At 53.8% G+C, this 20,400-nt stretch overlaps 6 protein-coding genes across 6 annotated transcripts; 3 read left to right on the top strand and 3 right to left on the bottom strand.

Moving 5' to 3' along the window:
- Positions 1 to 182: 182 nt before the first annotated feature.
- On the bottom strand, positions 183 to 1,577 carry CABS01_14743 (uncharacterized protein; the record flags this gene model as incomplete). The annotated part of the gene is made up of 2 exons (XM_060548081.1): positions 183 to 218; positions 288 to 1,577. The coding sequence occupies 2 exons, from the start codon at positions 1,575 to 1,577 to the stop codon at positions 183 to 185; spliced, it is 1,326 nt and encodes a 441-aa protein (XP_060393020.1).
- A 2,872-nt stretch (positions 1,578 to 4,449) lies between these two features.
- Positions 4,450 to 7,012, top strand: CABS01_14742 (alpha-L-rhamnosidase; the record flags this gene model as incomplete). The annotated part of the gene is made up of 2 exons (XM_060548080.1): positions 4,450 to 4,773; positions 4,838 to 7,012. 2 exons carry the CDS (start codon positions 4,450 to 4,452, stop codon positions 7,010 to 7,012), a joined length of 2,499 nt encoding a protein of 832 aa, XP_060393019.1.
- A 257-nt stretch (positions 7,013 to 7,269) lies between these two features.
- CABS01_14741 (uncharacterized protein) lies at positions 7,270 to 11,107 on the bottom strand (the record flags this gene model as incomplete). Its single annotated transcript, XM_060548079.1, has 3 exons — positions 7,270 to 9,870; positions 9,925 to 10,190; positions 10,243 to 11,107. The coding sequence occupies 3 exons, from the start codon at positions 11,105 to 11,107 to the stop codon at positions 7,270 to 7,272; spliced, it is 3,732 nt and encodes a 1,243-aa protein (XP_060393018.1).
- A 1,124-nt stretch (positions 11,108 to 12,231) lies between these two features.
- CABS01_14740 (uncharacterized protein) lies at positions 12,232 to 14,239 on the top strand (the record flags this gene model as incomplete). The annotated part of the gene is made up of 2 exons (XM_060548078.1): positions 12,232 to 13,006; positions 13,074 to 14,239. The coding sequence occupies 2 exons, from the start codon at positions 12,232 to 12,234 to the stop codon at positions 14,237 to 14,239; spliced, it is 1,941 nt and encodes a 646-aa protein (XP_060393017.1).
- Positions 14,240 to 14,877: 638 nt separating this feature from the next.
- On the bottom strand, positions 14,878 to 15,851 carry CABS01_14739 (60S ribosomal protein L27a; the record flags this gene model as incomplete). The annotated part of the gene is made up of 4 exons (XM_060548077.1): positions 14,878 to 15,127; positions 15,179 to 15,224; positions 15,282 to 15,400; positions 15,820 to 15,851. 4 exons carry the CDS (start codon positions 15,849 to 15,851, stop codon positions 14,878 to 14,880), a joined length of 447 nt encoding a protein of 148 aa, XP_060393016.1.
- Positions 15,852 to 16,417: 566 nt separating this feature from the next.
- On the top strand, positions 16,418 to 19,248 carry CABS01_14738 (DNA repair helicase; the record flags this gene model as incomplete). The annotated part of the gene is made up of 4 exons (XM_060548076.1): positions 16,418 to 16,579; positions 16,634 to 17,092; positions 17,146 to 17,862; positions 17,914 to 19,248. 4 exons carry the CDS (start codon positions 16,418 to 16,420, stop codon positions 19,246 to 19,248), a joined length of 2,673 nt encoding a protein of 890 aa, XP_060393015.1.
- Positions 19,249 to 20,400: the final 1,152 nt, after the last annotated feature.

Genomic DNA, 20,400 nt, shown 5'->3' with positions numbered 1-20,400 from the left:
CATGGTTTTCTATTACCACCTGAGTACAGTAATACCAGCTGAATGCGCATTGAGGGGTTCAATCGTCGTGTTACTTGGCTTCTCGGAAAGCGTTTCCTCGTCCATGGCGCCTTCAGCACGGCCAACGGAATCTCGCCTGAGAAACTTTTATTCATCCACTGGCTTGCTTTGAACACCGCCTTTCAAGAGCTGCGGTCCGTGGTAAGTATTTTGTTGGTCTGGCAAGACTTCGTGTCAATATGATATCCTCAACGCCTGGGTATGGAAAATGTAGAACTGCCACTTACCTCTGCAACCACATCGTAGCACATGGCCCATTTTGTGAATTGCGGCGTCCTAGTTGGAGCATTCGCGTCCATTTCAATGCTTTCCCAGTCCGTTGGGTGGCCAGTGAAACCCCCAGCTAGGAGTTTCTGATCCCTAGCTTCTTGCTCTGGCCCATCAGGAAGGGTGAACAAGACAATGTTCTCGTGGCCGACATCAAACATCTTTTCAGCACGTGGCTTTCTAAGAGCCTCCCATTTCTTCAAAGTAGCACCCAATTTGTCTTGACTATCACACCAGCGAAGGGCTGTTCTGAGGGCTAAGCCGTCCTCGATGCCTTGGCTCACCCCTTGGGCAGTATGCGGCAACATGGCATGCGCAGCATCCCCTAGAAGAAGACACCGTCCGTCAAATCCTAACCAGGTCTCCATCTTTGGTGCTGTGGCAATGTGCCACTTGTCGATAGGGTAACCCCCACGTATCACACATTCGATGTAGGCACGCAGCGGCGCCCCGAACCCTTTGAACACTTCGCGGATCTCTTCGGGGTTACCATCCGAGTTCCAGGTTCCGCCCAGATCCGCGTCGGCGGATGGCAGCCCGTAATGCAGACTGCATAGAAGGATGCGAACGGTACCATGAGCAGTCGGCCGACCGACGCAGTAAAGCCCGGGACCGAACATGAGATGGTGCGAGCAAGCGCCAAGCGGAGCGGCGACTGGGTCGTTCTGCACGCTGGCGATGTCAACCTCTGTCTGAAATATGCATTCAGTTGTTACTGTGGCATCCACATTTTGTCCGGGGAACATGAGCTCCCGGACGCGTGACTTGATGCCATCAGCGCCAACAACAAAATCAGCCTCGTAATCGCTACCATCCTCCATCACCACGCGAAGTTTGCCACTTTTCTCGTTGATGATTTTGGCAACGTTCTTATTGAACAGATAGTTGGCTCCTGCAGCAACGGCAGCTTCGTAGGTTATTCGCTGCAGTGATGGCCTATCGGTAGGTTTCCGGATCGTCCCAGTGGGAATTGCCTTTGTGACTGTGAAAGGCTCATCGTCCTTATATCTCCATAGGATGTCACTGACTGTTTCCACAGACACCTTATCCAGAGATTTTGAGATGCCAAGCAGGTTCAGGCATTTCACAGCGGAAGGTTGGACGATGAGGTTCCCTCCCCGTGTTTGAAGTCGAGAGCCGCGTTCGAGTACAGTTACCTGGTGCCCATCAGAAGCCAAAGCCGCTGCTGCCGTGTTCCCGGATGGCCCCGCTCCAACGATTAATATCGAGAACGAAAATTGCGAGGACATGTTGATTCGCCTAGTGATGATGGTTCGTTGACGACACCTCAGACAGTCGAAGATTGTGTTTCTCACTCATTATAAGCAACGTACATCGTGCGGAGGTGATTGGGAGGTCGCAACTCAAGTATGCAGCCTGTGTTTAGTCGGCACGGTCTGCTCATTAGCCGAAGTCCGTCGATACAGGGTCGCCAGTACGATTTAACTTTGGGATTGAGTTGTACTAGCCACTGTAGTGAGAGACCAACTAGCATGGCAGGCGAACTTGCAGTCTACCACGTGCCTAAGTGTAAATGACTGTTACCGGTAGGCCACAATAATTACGCCAAAATTCCTCCTACCTGCTCAATTATCACTGCCCATCCGCTCACTACCTCTGAGTTTCTCAAGCTTACGAGAGTGTTGAAGGTTGTCTCCCTCACAATCCTGCGCCGGGATTAGGCCCGGGCTTCGCCCGACCCATGTAATGCACCGCACCGGGCCGAGCGGGTCTCCGTACACCCGGCATAGAGCCCGAAGAAGGCTTAAAGCTCACTCTCTTGTGAAACTTTGAGCCTGCGTTACGCGATCTTGAACAGGCAAATTACTGAGCTGCATCCCCACAACCAGTCGAGTTTCGGCGCTTCTCCATGTTGGCCGCATCCGGATACGCGTATATATGATACTTTTCGGGATAGAGAGAATCAAGCTGACTTGTTCAATCATCCTGCGAGCTACTGATTGAGCCCCATAACTTCCTACGTTTTTGATCGGCACATTTCTGCCCAACGAGAAATACACTTCCAGGTCGAAGGTCACGGCAACGGCTTAAGTTGTCGGGTGCATGAAGTGAGTCGTTGTGGTACCAGGAATCCGGGCAAACTGGGTCAAGCACAAAGAAGTTATAGATGGCTATCCTATGCATCTCCGATTCCTCGAGATGAGTCTGAATGGCAGTGAACTTTCACCCGTTTCGCCCGTTACTGCCTGCAGACCGCTTGCCACCAACGTGGCCATTGGTCGAGGGTGTCCGCCTGGCCTGTAGGCTGACGAGTGAGCCTTTTCGTAGTCCTTGGTAGGAAACAAAATCAAAGTGTACAAACAGGTCCCACAGCGAGCTATTTCTTGCTGTGATATGTGAAGCCGTCGAGGGGAGTTAAGATTGCAGTGAAGTATTGGCAACGGGGCTGTGCTACATTAGGTGTCAGGAATGCGGACAGTGAGGCTCCAATAACTGCAGACGTAGCAGCCATGTGATTGAGCATACTACGTACTGTCGCGTCCATCACATTCTGCTCACCTGTAGAGAGCTATCCCTCAGTATTTAACAGCACTCCCCGTACCTGGAAGCTGTCTCATCTGTGCAGCTTTTGGGCTCGTTCGAGGTAAAAGCGGGGCTCGGTATATGTTATTGGACATTCTCTCGGCTGGAGGGCGTGGCTCTATGTGTGAGAGTGAGGCAATCGACATATTCTTGCACTTAGCCGGCCTTTTGTCGGCTAGAACTGCAGCTTGTTCGGTCGAAGGGCCACAGACCTTGCGCAATCACCTTGAAGCTGGGTGGACGACGGGAGGAACTTTGTGTGAAGCTTCCCGTGTAGAGTGAAAGAATAGCCAGGCCTTCTGAGGCTCTGGGCTTCGCTACGACCCAAGGATACAGAGCATATGATTCAATCGGATCCCCTCCAAGAGCTCTGTTTCGTTGAAGCCTGTACATGAACTGTTCGCTTGTTCTTCGACGCTGTAAGAGACGATCTTCTGCTCTATGTATTCGAACGGAAGCAGCTCACGCAAGACGACCCTACTATCTATCTCTCTGCAGATCCATGGTTATTCCCCTTATCATGGGATCACTGTGCAGCGTCAGACGGGGCCTTCTCCAAGACTCTTCGAGAACCAAAGCATCTAAGGAATTCAACCGGTGAAGGTTATTGAAGATTCTCTCTTCATAGAGAGACGTGACAATGGTAACAAGCTACCTGCGAAGGATTCAATATGTAGTAATATTTGCAATTCTTGCAAGGCGAAGGCAAGGCGAAGGCAAGGCGAAGACAAGTCTTGGCTCCGATGGAATGCTGGCTGGAGGCCGGTGGTGTGGGCCCGAGCTCCCGAGCTCCCGAGCCGCTCCGGCATCTCAAGGTGGAGACGCCGAAGACACGGCGAATGATGCCAGATTCCCAATATCCTGGGCTTAAGCTTATTTGGAGTTGCTATTGAAAGGGAAGTTGAGGGATGTAGTCAAGATCTGGCGAATTCCGGTAAATAATACCACTAAGTTGCACGCAATGATCATGGTTTAAGTAGCGAAGTCTGTTTCCTTGTGGGCTTCAGGAACTTTCAGGCAAGCCAAAGTCAGATGACCTCCAAATCCAAAAGGTAAAACTTAACCATGACGTCTAGCTGGAGAGCGGTGGAATCTTCGTTTCTGGTGATGGCGGGTCAGCTCCTAGGGGTTGGCCTGAATCTACCAAATGAAAGAGCACTGGCGAGCTATTCATACCTTCGCATCTATTACTGAGGCTCCATACTTTACCAACTAAGAAGAAGACCAAGCCACACAAAGCTCCGCAGTCTTCTCGTAACTTTCGCACTCTAGCCACTGGCCTCGGTCCGCGTATTCGGTGAGTGTACCAAAGTCGAGTCCGAGGCCCTCGCGTTTCTCGGGTGAATCCACTCAAGATCGTCAACTCCGGCTTGGTTCATTTGCAAACTCGAATCAGGGACGACGAGTACGGCATGAAATCTAGGGATATTCAAAGCCATGGAAGAGAAGACTGTGATATAACGCTAAGGTATTTGATCGCCTTCATTTCATTCTGTCTCTCACTCTAGCAACACGTTCACTTGCCTCACCTTTGTCACTCCTTTTCATTTTCCATTCAGCTCATATAACACCACAGCCATGCTGATGTCATCTAATACAGGAGCCCGGCTAGCTGGTCTTATTTTCTGCCTATTGAGCTCAGCCGATGGTCGGCATGGGTCCCAGAGACACCATCTTGCTCAGAAGTCAGCTTCAAGCTCGTCCACCAATGGAACCGTCGTCTTCGGCTCAAACGAGACTGCAGCCCTCACATCCGATGGGACAACTGCTTCTATCGTGGTCCTCGACTATGGCCACAATGTTGAAGGCTTCCCTACATTCGAGGTCATCTCTACCTCTGGTGATATCTCGAGCTTCGAGATTTCCTTTGCAGAAAGCAGATCCGCGCTTGACTCATACATGGTGAATAGCTTGCTCCCATCAGTACCCTTGAGTCTGGGAACGAAAGATAACTAATAAGAAACAGAGCGATGGTCCTCTACCTCTTGCGGCGGCAATGGATACCTACAGAGTGAACCAATACAACATCGCCGCCCCCTCGATCATCACAAACCGTCTCATCCAAGGCGCCTTCCGCTACCAGAAACTCAACCTGTCGTCCGCCGGCTCCCTTCAACTCCGCAACATCGGCGTCAAGCCCACAACATCCACCACACCCGTGACGAAGCTCCCTGGATCCTTCGAATGCTCCGATGAAGATCTCACACGCATCTGGACAACTGGCGCGCGAACAGTCCAACTCACCGAGATTCCCAAGAAGTCCATCCCTGACTTCCTTCAAGTCTCAAACGAAGGCGCGTACGCCGAGAGCCAAGCACCGCAAGGACTCGCTGGTGCCATGGCCGCTCAACTCCTCAACTACCGTCTCGATCTCCAAGCCAAACCCGTTAAAGGTGGCTTCGGCGTCTCTGTTCTATGTGACACGCTCAATAGCTGCGTCTACCTCTCTTTCAACCTGGACAGCCACACCATCACAGCCCACGCCGGCGCAACAAGCCTAGACACACACCTCGCAGCGTCTCCGTTACCCGTCAACACCACCCTTGGAATCTGGCACGCAGTCCACATCGACGTCGCGATGACCTCCATCATCGTAACTCTCGACAATCTCCCCGTCCTCAATCTTACCCAAACCTCGCGCTACTTCGGGTCCTTTGGGTTCGGAGCCTCCTTCGGACACGCAGCCTACTTCCGCAACCTTACCACCAGCACACCCACCGGCGAGACCATCTACACGAACCCGCTCACATCCCCTTCCTTCCTCCCAGACTTCATGATGGGCGCAAACCCGGCCGACACAATCGTAGACGGCTCCCGCCGCGACAGAATCGCCTACACGGGCGACCTCGACGTCGCCCTCGGCGCAGCCTTCGCAAGCACCTTTGGCACGTCCTTCATCGACGGCTCTCTGGACCTCCTGGGCTCCTACCAAGCTACACCGGGCTTCTTCATCCCCACCGCCAAGATCCAGCAAGCACCCTTGATGAAACCGCTGAATACGAACCTCACAGGACTCATCGGCTACTCCTTCAACTTCCTCAGCGCCCTCGCCCAGAACTACGAAATGAGAGGAAACCTCACTTTCGCAAAGCAGTGGGCTCCAAAGGTCTCCAGAATGCTCGACTGGGCCGACTCCCAAACCCTCTCCAACGGCCTCTTCAACCTCGCAGACGAGTCCTTTGGCGGCGACTGGAACTACTACGACACACCGCAATCCGGTGTAGTCACAAAGTTCAACGCAGTCTACGCCTACGCCCTCCAACAATCCCTCCCCCTCCTCCGAGGCGCAGGTCTCAACACCACAGTCTACCAAGCCCGCCTCGATAGCCTCCAGTCAGCAATCAACACGAACCTCTGGAACCCAGACCTAAACGCCTACGCCCTCTCCTCAACCTTGACAACCGGCTTCGCACAGGACGCAAACGCCCTCGCCATCCTAGCCGGTGTTCCCTCCTCGCCCAACACCACCGCCTCGATCCTCTCAACCCTCGCAAGAGACCTCATCCTCCCGGCCGGCCCTCTAGCCTTCTCAAATTCCACCACATCCGCCGGCTTCGCGCAGAAAATCAGCCCTTATGCATCATCATACCACCTCCGCGCTGCATTCTCCGCCCGTGACGCATCCACAGCAATGACCCTCCTCAAGACCCTCTGGGCACCCATGGCCGACCCCCAACACGAGAATTACACAGGGTGCTTCTGGGAGACGCTGAACCCAGACGGCACACCCGGTCTAGGCGTCGTGACCTCCCTCTGTCACGGCTGGGCTGCAGGCCCAACGGCGGAATTAAGTCGGTACGTTTTGGGCATTCAGCCTGTTGTGCCTGGGTTCGCGGAGTGGAAGGTTGAGCCGCAATCGTTGGGGCTGGAGTGGGCCAAGGGACGGTATCCGACTGTGCGTGGAGATATTGTTGTTGACTGGAGATTCGAGGGCGGGATGTTGAGGATGGAGGTTGGGAGTCCTGCTGGGAGCAAGGGGACGATATACCTGCCGGAACCGTTGGTGACGAGCCTTGAGGAGTCTGTTATTCGGGTGAATGGAGTTGTCAAGAATGGGACTCAGTTTGAGGTTAATGGAGGGGATGCGTTTATCCTCACGCAGGAACCTTTGGGCGCAGGATTGCTGGCTTGGAACGTCTAGTCGAGGATGTATATAACCCCAAGATGGACGAACGGCATCAATAGTAATAGTTATCACCACCGCATCATCAACAGATGTTAAAGTGAACAAGAAGTCGATTCATCGCATCATTAAGTAAAGTCTCATCATCCATGCAGTGGTATACCCAAAGTCAGACAGCCAACCAACGACCAGAAGCAGCAAACCACCAACGCCGACCCATGACCTCAATACTACACGGCCACATGGCCAGCCCACAACATCTCTGCCACTTCCCTTTATGCCTGGAGCTGAACAACCCTGAAGCCCTCGGAGACAGTCTTGGTAATGTCCTCGTTCTTGTGCTGCAACAGCCCAAGAGCAAAGGCAACATCGTTCCATTGGCGCTCTGTCTCGCAGCGGGTAAGTCTGGCGGCAAGCTTCTCGGCCAGCTGTTTGGCGTGCTTGTCCTTCTCGACAAAGCCCAGGAGGAACCGGATGATTCTCCGGAAACTCTCCTCCTCCAAGCCCTTCTCGGCAGACAGCAGGGAAAACATGTCGACAAAGTGGTTGTAGACGGCATTATCCTTGGTGCTGAGCTCGGTGAAGAACATCCTCGCCAGATCAGCGATGCGACGGTCCTCATCCTCAAGGCACTTGGCCATCTCGCCCAGCTGACCCTTAACCTTGACTTGACCGGCCAGAATGAGGAATGTGAGCGTCATCAAGCATGTGCGCTTAACAGACTGGTCCTTGTCCGCAAGACGACGGTACAGGAAGTCGGTGTTCTCGTCGATGAGGTGGTTGAAGCACACAGCCATGTCGCCGAGAGCGATGACGGCGTTGGAACGAACCGTAGCGTCGGCTGAGCGCTCCATGATGGTGATGAGGAGGGGGAGGTTGGCCTCGCAGTATTCCGAGCTAACGCACATGAGCTTGGCCAAGCAAAGAGTTGCGGCGGCCTGCAGTCCCTTGTCGGCATATGTGGTGTTGTTGGCGCAGATTTCAGACACTAGAGGTCCGAATTGTGCCAACAGAGACTCGGGCCCAAACAAAAGCTCCCGCTCACGAATGTGCGCCATGGCTTCGGTAAAATCATCTTCAGTCGTGCCACCAATCAAGTCCAGGTCATCGGGCTCGTCCTTCTTGCCCGCCTGAGCCGTGGACTTGTCTGCGGTCTTCTCCTTCTCCTGCTCCTGCTTACGGCGCTTGAAATCGAGCTCGCAGAGTTCAAGGTGCACAATCTGCTTAATGGCAACATGGCCAACGATGAAAAGAAGCTGGGATAAGCCGACAGCCGCGTCTCGCTTCTTTGGCTGAGGTGCCGGAGCAACAATTGTCTCGTTACCATCCTCGTCGACGGAAACGGAGTCGGCCTCGTCTCGTGAGACTGGGCGGGAGCTGGGCTGGGAGCTTGCTTGCGACGCTGAGCGTGACCGTGGAGCGGCAAAGACTTGCTTTGTCTTATGGCGAATAATATCGGAGCAGAGAGTATCAGGGTGCTTAGAGATGGCGTAAATCGCGTTGATGGCCTGCTCAGCGACACCATACCACTCCTTGCTCTCAGATGGGACCTCGGTAATGGAAGCCAGCTTCGACAAGACAGCGTGGTCATTCGGCAGTCTAGAGAACTTTACGGTAGACTCCTTTGCTTGACGACCAGTAGGGTTGATTCGACGAAGGGCAATGCAAGTGTACTTGGCCAGCTGGAGATCAGCGCGGCCATGGGAACCTAGACCAGTGCGCAGCATAGTTTCCATCTCTCCAACAACAATCTCGGGGTTGGCAGTCGCCAGCATACCGAGCACAATGATGGCACCGCGACGTTGCGTCCTGGAAATCTCGCGCTTTTGCACGCCGTAAACCTGCCAGAGCTTGGCAATAACAATTTCGGGAACCAGGCCTTGCTTCATCATGGTGCTGAGGAGTTGCTCCAGCGATGTCAACTCGGCGGGAGTCGCGCCAAATGTCAGACTGATCATGTTGCGGGCGATGAAGTTGGCCGCATCATTTGAGGTAAAGGAGTCGGGTGCCTCGAAGAACAGTCGCTTGTAGACATCAATGAGATGGCTCTGAACACCCTTGCCCTCATCACTGTTGCCCTTGGTCCAGATGAGACGCAACATGCGTCGGATGCCAACCTTGTTCTGCTCAATGTTGTAGGCGTCACCAACTTCAAAGTAGTCCATGGCCTCGATGACCTCGCTCTTGTTGCGTGAGCCCAGAAGCTGGCAGACAGTGCCGGTAGCTTCGTGAAGGACGTCGATGAACTTCAAGGCCTCGGAGTAGTATCGCTTGGTAAGGGTAAGCTTCTCGATGGCCTCGGATGTGGCGGCCTCTTCGCGGGCCTTGCGGACGGCCTCGAACTTTTGCTCGTCAGACATGGGCGCGGGCTTCTGGGGCGACTGCTCAATCTGCGTCGCATCGTCAAGCAGTTGCTGATCAACAGTGGTGTCGGCACCTTCGCCGAGCCCTGGTGCGCCTTCGGGCGGCTGGAGCGCATTCAACTCCTCGTCCACCTTGTCAAGACGCGCTTGCCACTCCTTGCGGGAAAGCTGAGCGCCGTGCATGACTGTGAAGGGGTGTGTCTTGATAAGAGCACCCAGAAGCTTAATGGCGTTCCTCCTGACGTGACTGCTCTTGTCTTCGAGGCTGCGGCACGCCATTTCGGCAGCGCGTTGTCGTCGCTTGGGAAACTTTTGTTCGAGGTCGCATAGCTTGACGTAGACTTGGATGGCTCTACATCTGCAATAGGGGTTGATATCGAGGAAGCGCTCTTCCAAGACGTCGAAGAAGGCGTTGAGTTGAGACTTGTGGTTCTCGCCGCGCTCGTCCTGCTTGACCAGGTGGGCAACCATGTTTCCGCAGACCTCGATTAGAGAGCAGCGTAGCGTGTAAGACTTTGAGATTTGGTTAGCAACGCTCCACTGGCATGCGAATGGAGAGGAAATTACCTCGCTGTCTAATTGTTTTGCAAGCATGGTCATTTGCTTGATGACCAGTCTGGGGGCTAGCTCAGAGAGCTTGACGATGAACTGCGAGACAGACTTGGGTCCCTTGGTGTCGTTGGAGTTGAACTCCTTGTTACTGAGTTCGCGGAGGATTTCATCGGCAAGCTGTGGGTAGTCGTAGGTCTCGGCGAGGATGTGGAGGAACTCAGCCATGGGCTCGGAAAGGTGCTCGAAGTATGTGAGGTTCTGGACGATGGAGATCTGGGCGGCTGTTGGGAGTTAGCATAAGTGCGCAAGAAAGCGCGGCAGGAAACGACGAACCGTATGCGTGGCCGTGGTGCTTGACGGCGATGCAGAGCACCTTGAAAGCGTGCATGCGGATGGATGTGCTCTTGACGCGCTGTTCGCTCTCGAGGACCATGTAGACGGGTCGGGTCAACAGGCCGATGAAGGTATCCCTTTCGGAGGTTGTGAGGAAGATCTTGGTTAGCTTGAGCTTGAGGACTTTGCTCATGATGTCGAGAGCAGACTGCAGTTGGGTGGCCGAGTCCCATACGCCGTCCTTGTCTCTTGGCGCATTCTTCTTTGGCTTGCCGCGACCTCTTGTGACTGGTGCTGTTGAGGACTTTTCGGCGGCCTTTGTCTCGACAGCGGCGATGGTCCACTGCAAGAGGAAGCCGTAGATCTCGAGAAGCTGCTTGTGGTGGGCGAGTGTCTCCTGTTCGTCGGGAGACTCGAGGTCGTGGTTTATCGCATCACCCTCGGCTGCCAGACCTGACATGATCAAGTCGAAGATCTTGCTAAGAACCTGTGGCGGGAGGAAGGCGGTGTACCTAGAGGAGTTGAGGAGCTCAGAATGGCGTTCTTTACGGGACGTGGAAGTAGAAGAGGAAGAGGAAAAGGAGGACAACAAAAGAGAGGGATCTGAAGGATGAGGGGAGACGGGTGCGCACTTTAGGAGGAACTGCAGTGAGTCGAGATGGGCACTGCGGGTGATGGCCTCGGGGTTCTCGGCGACGGCATCAACGATGGGGTTGAGAACCGGGTTGATGACAGCGGCGGTAAGGCCTTCGGGATCATTTTCGTAGTCGAAGAGTGAGCCATCGGCTTCTGGGGTTGGAATACTGGCGGGATCGCTCATGTAATGCTTGAGCGCATCGTTGATATCGAATGCGACCGAGTCCATGGCTGCGGTCTGGTCGAGGTGTGCGCACCCAGCGACGTAACGCGATGGAGAGGCGGGGAGGAGGGGAAAGAAGATGGAAATCAAAAGGATGAAATAGAACGAGAGGAGGGGTCAAGGTCAAGGTCAAGGTCAGTCGGTGTCTGTGGCCAGCCGTGGTGTTCTCGTGTGGCCTGGTGTGGTGTTGTGTTGCAAGTTGCTGGTGGGTTAGTAATGCACAGCGCCAAAAGAGGAAGCGAAGGAAGGCGAAGGAAGCGCAAAAAAACGGCCTGTGATGTTGACGATGTGTTTTGGCCTTGCTTGTGTGTGTAATCCGTCAGTGTACTTTGTAAAGTAAGTATGTACGTGTGTAATTAATCAGCAGATGGGAGAGTGGAGGTGGGATGAATGCGCCTAGCAACCAAGTGGGAATTTGTTTATTGTTTTCTTTTGCGCTCCGACGCGACCGGCAGTGTCTGGCAGTTCCATCTGCCACTTCTTGGGGGGGGGGAAGTCACTTTTTTCTGAGGTGCGGGGTCAAAATAAGCGAGATGATTGGTCAGCGGACTGTTTTCCAGGGGACCATCTCACTGACCACGGCCGCTGTGCCCCTCCATTGCTCCTGTTTGGTGCCATTTGGGTCCATTCGGGGTTCATCCTGGGACCACCCGCGATGTACCTTTTAGGTGGTAGATACCTAGGTACCTTACTTGTACTCGGGGCAAGCCGCAAAAGGACGAATGCGAAGAAAGCCCAGAGAGAAAAAAGAGCCCGCCGACGTGCATCAGATGGGACGCACCAGACCAAAAGAAATCCCAAAAGATTCCCACCTTCATCTATTCACCTGTTCACCTGCTGCCAGATGCAAAGAAAAAGAAATTCCAAAAAACAAGAAGCGTCCAATTATACCCTTGGTCACCTCCCAAGACACCCGGACACCTCACCATACATCAGTCCTTACCTCGTACGCTGCAGCTGCAGACTGCAGAGCACCTACCTATCTCAGGACCGACCTCAGGTACCTCTACCTCGCTATACCTACGTCGCCGTACCAATTCGTTTGAACAGCAAAGAAGTCGACTGTTGTCCAAACTCTACCGAATAATACAACAAACCATTCTCTCAATTCCCTTCCACCACAGCCTCGGATGACGCAGTGTACGACCCAGCGAGATTCCTCAGCTGGCCTCACTCAACCCAACCTGGATGCCATCGATCAATTGACTCGCTTTGGCCAGACCCTCGACGTCCAGGCCTGGCACCGGCACGATTGGGCAACAACACCAACGCCAACTCCGCCGCCACAACACCAAAGCCGCCAGACACACCACCACCACCACCCTCCTCCACAACCACCACAAACACAATCACAACCACCACACCAACAACACCAAAGCTTTCTGCAGCAAAACTCTCAACACCACCACCACCATCACCAAACTCAATCACGCACCCACCACTCACAGACATACCAAGCTTCTTCAACGACAGTCCCGGCCCTAGACACTGTCTCGAACCGTACACGCGCGCCCTCTCCCTTCCATGCCCCGGCACTCACCTCTACCGCCCCGGCAGACGTGCGATTGGCCCACCGCCCCATGACTGCAGAGTCGAGACCACAGCAGCACTCCATGGCCACTGCCACTGCCACTGCCACGCGCAAACGCAGCCGCGACGACTTTGAAATCCACCAAGATCCCCCCCACGCCCGCACAGAAGACACCGAGATGATGGCCGAGTCCGAACAACACACCGAAGAGGTCGAGGACGACGAGGATGAGGTCGAGGTTGAGGATCCGTCCGACGAGAGCTCCGATGAAGACGAGGTAGTCGACACGGGTGTCCAACGCGACATGGACCGTTTACAAGATACCTTTCCCGGTTTCCCCCAAAGATATCGCCTAATCAAGAGGATCGGTGAAGGTATGTCACTCTCATGTTGCTCTCCCCGTCTGTTGTTTCTTACCAACACCCCCGCTCCTCTCTGTAGGCACCTTCTCGACAGTCTACAAGGCAGAAGACCTCCAATACGAATTCTATGATAATAGCTGGGATCTCGAAGAGAAGGACAATCTCGCTGCAAAGTGGACATCCCCGCCTCTGAAGCCCAACGCCACCAACACCTCAGTAACCCGCGAACGTCGCCGCGCCCGATACGTCGCCATCAAAAAGATCTACGTCACCTCGAGCCCCAACCGCATCCTCAACGAGCTCGAGCTCCTCCACGACCTCAGAAACTGTGCCGCCGTCTGCCCCCTGATCACAGCCTTCCGGTCCACGGATCAGGTCATTGCCATACTGCCCTACTTCCGCCATGAGGACTTCCGCGATTACTTCCGCCAGATGAAGGTCTCTGACATGGCCATCTACCTCCGCAGCCTGTTCACCGCCCTCAGGGCTGTCCACGAGCACAAGATTCTCCACCGCGATATAAAACCAACAAATTTCCTCTACGACCCTCAGTCGCGTCGCGGTGTGCTGGTCGACTTTGGTCTCGCTGAACGCGAAGGTTCCGACAGCAAACCTTGTCTCTGCCACGAGAGCAAAGACGTCCGCAAGCAGAGAATCACCAACAGCGCGGCATCCCAAAACGGCCCTCAACAGGGCTACCCCAAGACAGATACTCGGCCGTCCAGAAGGGCGAACCGTGCTGGCACGAGAGGTTTCCGTGCCCCCGAGGTGCTTTTCAAGTGCACCGAGCAGACGACCAAGATCGATATCTGGTCAGCCGGGGTTATCCTTTTAACAATCATGAGCAAGCGATTCCCCTTTTTCAACAGCGCCGACGACGTCGAGGCCATGATTGAGATCGCCACCATCTTTGGTGTCAAGCGTATGAAGCAGTCTGGCCTGCTCCACGGCTGCATGTTCGAGACCAACATTCCCACCGTCGGCAACGCAGGATTCTCGCTGGGAAAGATCATTCTCTGGTCTACGTGCCGCACCGATGGCGGTAAAGACGGTCAGCCTGGCATTCCCCTGACAGACGAGGAGAAGCTGGCCGTCGATTTCCTAGAGCGATGCATGGAGCTCGATCCTGCTCGACGCATCAGTGCCAAGGATGCGTTGGAGCACGAGTTCCTACGGGAGCCTAAGCCTAAGCAGTCGGTGGAGGTGGATCACGATGACGATGAGATGGATATGCTAGAGGCGTAATGATAATGTTTTGACACCAAAGGAAAAGAAAGATTTCGATACCAATGGTGAGTGATTTAGGCCACCTTAAGTGAGGAACGGATGGTTGATGGAGTCAGACATGTATATGTATAAACACTGGACGAACATATGGGATTTGGGAGTACTCCGTACAGAGGTAGGCATATGCCTGAAGGTGATGGAGAGGCGAGGGCTTGGGAAAAGCATGCATCATGTTGTACGGCATAAGACACACGGAACACGCATATACAAAAGACAAGACGAGACGAGTAGACGTAAAAAGTAATACCATTTCAAATCGTATCCCGTCCGCCTTATGGAAAACCCAGACACGCCACTAAACATAAGATCCCGGGATATCATCAAAGCCATGAACTTTTTGATTCTGGAAGAGCCTTTCGTTTTTTTATTCGTCAAACTCCTTGGAGGTCGGATCATGATGTAAAAATGAAGAACCGTTTTCCTTGGCCCTTTTCCCGTGCACCCGCAAAGCTTTTGAGCTGCGGGTGACACATTCGCAGAACGCCGTCCGCTTGATGACCCGTGACTATCTCATGTAGCCATCATTGTATTTACCCCCCCAAAGAGTGCTGCACATCATCCGTCCAAGAGTTGGTATGATTTGGATTTGACTGAACTTATGCGACGAGCTCAACGACACCACCGGCCTCGGTGATCTTCTTCTCGGCCAGCTTGGAGACCCAGCGGGCCTTGACGACAATGGGGACCTCGGGGAGGCGGCCCTTGCCGAGGACCTTGGAGTAGCCGAAGGGGAGGAGGTCGATGACGGGGACCTTGTCGCCCTTGCCGGCGAGGTACTCCTCGCGCTTCTCAGCGGGGACGAGGGTCCAGAGCTTGTCCAGGTTGATGACGGGCTTCCAGAAGTGGCTGCAAACGTGTTAGATGGGATCTTTGGGGTATCAGGACGGGAGAACATACGCTTGCTGCTTGTGGAAGTAACGCATACCAACCTTACCGAAGTAACCTGGAAGAGCGAATTAGCAAAGCGGTCATAATGACATTGGAGAGATGGAAAACATACCGGGATGGTACTTGTCGAGGTTAGTGCGGTGGTGGTGCTGACCACCGGCCAGACCACGACCACCGGGGTGCTTGCGGTGCTTGCCAACACGTCCGTGACCGGCGGAGACGTGTCCGCGGCTACAGAGAGAAAAAGAGAAAGTCAGCTTCCGGGTACATTTGGAAACGAAGACAATTCTCGCAGGATCGCAGAATGGCAGAGTTGGTGGTACCACGCCAGTCCCGTCCTCACATCTCTGCGTGTTTCAACACAGAGGGAAGAGTCCAGAACTGGTGTGATGACCTCCTTTTTGCTGGGGAAGCAATGCTGACGCCCTTGTTTTCAACATGCTAAACCCCCTCTGAACCATCGCGCCTGCATGGCATAAAGCCAAAAAGACATCATTGTATGTGTTCCTTCTTTTTCATCCTTCCCATCCCTCACGACGGTTCGCTGGCCGTATCAAGCCATCGAAATAGACTGCGCGCGCGCGATACCGTCGACGAGGGATAAAGACCAGATTTATAGAGTCGGAGCGGAGCGGGATTGGTAGACGTACTGCTTGCGGGTGCGCGAGAATCGGGTAGGCATGGCGTCGGCTGTGGGAGTGGTCGACTTTGGTGGTTAGTATCGCTGAGGAACTTCCTGTCGAAAAGTTCGCAAGCAGGAAATTTGTGATGGTGGTGGTGGCAGGCTGGCGGCAGAGCTTCGGGCAATTGGCGGGGCGGAGGGCAGCCAGCCCTAAGGTTGTTTCCCTGGCTCTGGACTAGGAATGAGGGTATTATGTCAGCATCGCATTCTCGCCTGGTCCTCTCAGTTTTTCCCAAGACCCCACCCTGCTGCATCCGGCCTAGTGCATTGCTCACCGAGCTCTTGACCTTTGCCTTGGACAGGACTGGTCCATGCCCCCTCCTCACCGAGGTGAGCTTGATTGGTATGTTTTCCTTTGATGCTGGCCAATGCACCTGGCAACCGTGAGCACTTGCATCCCGCAAATGCGTGTACGTTCGTCGACGATCTGACACTCAAAATACTGTACCCACGAATATTCGGATGCTAGTTTCAAACGGAGTACCCGAGGCCTGACTCTCATCGCGTAATAGCTCGCTCCTAGGGCTTCAAGGCGCTTGCTTGCCTATCTCTGATGTCACTTCGTCATGGCGGACAGCGCCCCCAGTGACATGACTGTCCCGGACGGCATTGACTTCAACCATCCTTACACACCTTATGATGTGCAGACTGATTTCATGAAAGCGGCCTATGGCGTATTGCAGCAGGGAAATGGACAGGTCGGCATCCTTGAGAGCCCAACAGGCACGGTGAGAAGTGATCAACAGCACTTCTAGACACCCAGGTGCTAACACCTCTTTTAGGGCAAATCGCTTTCGCTCATTTGCGCTTCAATAACATGGTTGCGGAATCAGCGTGTTGAGGAACACGAGGCATCCCTCAAAGTCAACATGGACGACTTCAAGGATGAGCCCGACTGGATTGTGGAGCAAATGCTGCGCCGGAAAAGAGATGAACTCGCCCGCACCTGGGAAGAGCGAGAGAAGAAGTTGGAACAGATCCGTCAAAAAGAACAGGCTATTGAAGCTCGCAGCGCCAAGCGACGCCGCTTTGACGATGGCCCCTCGAGATCGAAGCCTCGTGCTCTCGAAGTTGAGGAGGATGACGAATGGTTGCTTGATGAGCCAGACGCAGCCGGGTCGGCCAATGGCGGCGACGCCATGAGTGGTCTGAGCAAAGAGACAAAAGACATCCTGTCCAGGTTCGGCTTGGGAAGTCTCAACGCCGATCAAGAGGAGGACAAGGTCGAGGATGGAGTCAAGGTGCGCAGTGCCCCTGTTGTTGCCGGGTACCTTAGTAACATGAATTACATCAGATATACTACACATCAAGAACGCACTCGCAACTCACCCAGTTCATCCATGAACTGCGACGACCATCCTTCCCATCATCCGTACCTCAGTCGATTGTGCGACGCCAAAGTGAAGACGACCACCCTGCCAAAGAACCAGTCAAACACCTGCCCCTATCGTCACGCCAGAAACTCTGCATCAACCCCTCCGTATCGCGCCTTGGCAGCTTATCCGCCATTAATGACCGTTGTGCGGAACTCCAAAAGCCAAAGTCAAAGGACAAGTGCCCTCACGTCTTGAAAGAAGATAATATTGCCGAGACGCATCAGTTCAGGGACACCGCCCACGCCACGTTGCCTGACATCGAAGACCTGTATCATCTGGGGAAGAAGCTGTCCATCTGTCCGTACTATGCATCACGCGCGGCGATTGCTGGTGCCGAGATCGTCACTTTACCGTACCCCTTGCTGCTACAGAAGAACGCAAGAGATGCACTCGGTATCAAGCTAGAGGGCAACGTTGTTATTGTCGACGAGGCGCACAATATCATGGACGCTGTAGCCAACGTATATGCATCCGAGGTGAAGCTGAGCGAGCTGAGGAGGGCACGACAGATGCTCGGTATCTACGTCAGGAAGTTTGGCAAGAAGCTGAAGGGAGAGAACCGAGTCATGGTCGGGCAGGTGGGCAGAGTCGTCGAGGGTCTCAGCGAGTGGATGGACGGGCAATTGAAGGTCAAGGTAAGTCGCAACGCTTGAGGCCTTTTATTTGCGTTAACTAACATGTTGCAGAGTACCCAGGGCATCGTCGACTCCAAAGTTCTCCTCCGCTGCAAGGGAGTAGATCAGATCAATCTGTTCCGCCTGATTCAGTACATCCAGGAGTCAAAACTCGCCTACAAGATTGAGAGCTACGTAGCCCATGTCGAAGAGGAAGCCTCCGATGCAGGCCACGTCAAGGCATCACCGAGATCTTCCACGCCTGTCCTCCACATATTATCCTCCTTCCTGATATCTCTCACCAACCTTAGCTCCGAGGGACGCATTTTCTACGAGAAGCTCACTACGAATCCGCCAGATATCCAACTTTCCTACCTGCTACTGTCACCAACGCACGCCTTCTCAACCATTGCCACGAGCGCCAGAGCGGTCATCCTCGCCGGCGGCACTATGTCTCCATTTGACGACTACAAGGACCATCTCTTTCCCTATCTTTCCACCTCAAAACTTACGACCCTCAGCTGCGGGCACGTCATTCCCCCCTCTAACCTCTGTGTCTGGACCCTGGCAGGCACACAGCCCGGCCCAAATCGGGACACCAATTCCACATTCGAGTTCAGCTTCCAGCGCAGGGCTGACAAGGCCATGGTAAGCCAGCTGGGTCTGGCCATCTTGAACATGTGCAACGTCGTGCCTGATGGTGTGGTCGTGTTCTTCCCCAGTTATGGGTACCTCGATGAAGTCGTTGCAATTTGGGATAGCCGGGCTGCTGGGGAGCCCAAGTCAATTTGGCAGCGCCTTCAGGAAAGAAAACAGGCATTCAAAGAAACCCGCGGCGGATCCAGCGACGAGGTGCTGGAGGCGTACAGCCAAGCCATTTTAGGTGATGAAACCGACAGAAAACCGGGAGCGCCACCCAAACCTCGAGGTGCCCTGCTACTCAGTGTAGTCGGCGGTAAGATGAGCGAGGGCATCAACTTCTCCGATCGCCTGGGCCGCTGCGTCATTATCGTAGGTCTGCCATACCCAAACATCAACTCTCCCGAATGGAAGGCAAAGACGGAATACATCGAAACCACGACTGTCCAACGACTGACGGATCCCGCCGGCGCGACGAAGATGTCGAGAGACGAGGCGTTGGTGGTCGCGAAACAGGCGGCTAGGGACTTTTACGAGAACGCTTGTATGCGAGCCGTCAACCAGAGTATCGGGCGGGCCATCAGGCACATGGGTGACTATGCAGCCATCGTACTGGTGGATCGCAGGTACGGAACGGAGAGGATTCGGGGCAAGCTTCCTGGGTGGATTCGGGGCGGTATGCATGGTGATAGTCACGAGAAGGGGCTGCCTCAACTGATGGGAGCCCTGAGTGGGTTCTTTCGGTCGAAGAGGACTGGAGCATCGTGATGGTTCGTTGGCGTCATAGGCATCGTTGATGTATACTATCTAGTGTATAGACCGTATCGTATATGCTCATGGGCTGGCGACTTTCCTGTCATGATGAAGTCCACGTGAGGAAGCCAACTGAACCGAAGTACACGTAGGAGAGCACCAGATAAGCCTCCCATCTATTCCCAGACCCCAGCCTAATCTTACCGGGCGCAAGGATGCGCTCAGAGCGCAGCTCTGGACACTGAGCTAAGTACTGGGCTCCAACAGTATCGATCTTGATCACGGGAGTCTCGAAACGACAAGAAGTCGAGGCTGGCCTTATGAGGATCACGTGGTGTAGCAGGCAGCGTTGAATCATGTAATTTCTGGTGCAACCCGGCAATTATAGTAATGTATCGCATGCCGCGGCAGTAGACTGCAGGCAGGGAATGATGAATCATGGCATTGTATTCCAGGTCGAGCGGCGAGGCTATATAAAGACCATCGAGTGGGTTCCTGTCACCAGCCTGCAGGCGGCACCCTAGGTCGGGGGATCAGGACAAACTAGCTGGGTGGTGGACTCCTTTTAGGCCCTCTATGTATCACCGCATCTGTTTAGTATTAGAGTGTTTCAAGTCTGGATATGCAAAAGATCTATTTGTGGTAGTCAGGGGGTTTGCGAATTATTCAAGGTGTAAATCACGATTCTAAAACATTTGACAAGCAGTAAAAAAAGTTAAGAGATACTTGATGAAAGGACATTCCATCTGAGTCAATCTAGAATCGGCAATTATACAGTTACAAAAGGCAAAGCCACTAATTTGATAAAGGAACGACTTAACGTTGGCTTGAAATATAGGAGAACATCGGCGGAAGGAGCTCCCGTCATTGACTCCCGGAGCGGCACTCCGGCGAATATTGCAAGCTCATTGGACGAGAGGCCTTCTGCTGTTATGTCAGCAGGGGAATCGTTATGTCAGCAGTCATACGGCACCAGTCCCCTGTGGCACCCCCGCTTGATCCCCATAACGGTACCTTAGTGGCGTAAGCCGTAGTGAATCTCATTCTTGATTTTCCTCTTTCCATCCCACCTCAAATGCGACTGTTGCTGTTCAAATTCGCGGCCTCGTGTTACCCTACCGTAATTCGGTTGCCTGAAATGGCGTCTATCCCGTGACTCACTGCAAC

Source organism: Colletotrichum abscissum (assembly GCF_030869225.1).
Source record: "Colletotrichum abscissum strain IMI 504890 chromosome Unknown Scaffold_57.1, whole genome shotgun sequence".
NCBI classification, from domain to species: domain Eukaryota; kingdom Fungi; phylum Ascomycota; class Sordariomycetes; order Glomerellales; family Glomerellaceae; genus Colletotrichum; species Colletotrichum abscissum.
The sequence above is the reverse complement of the archived record's forward strand: the minus strand, read 5'-3'. Positions and strand labels throughout refer to the sequence as shown.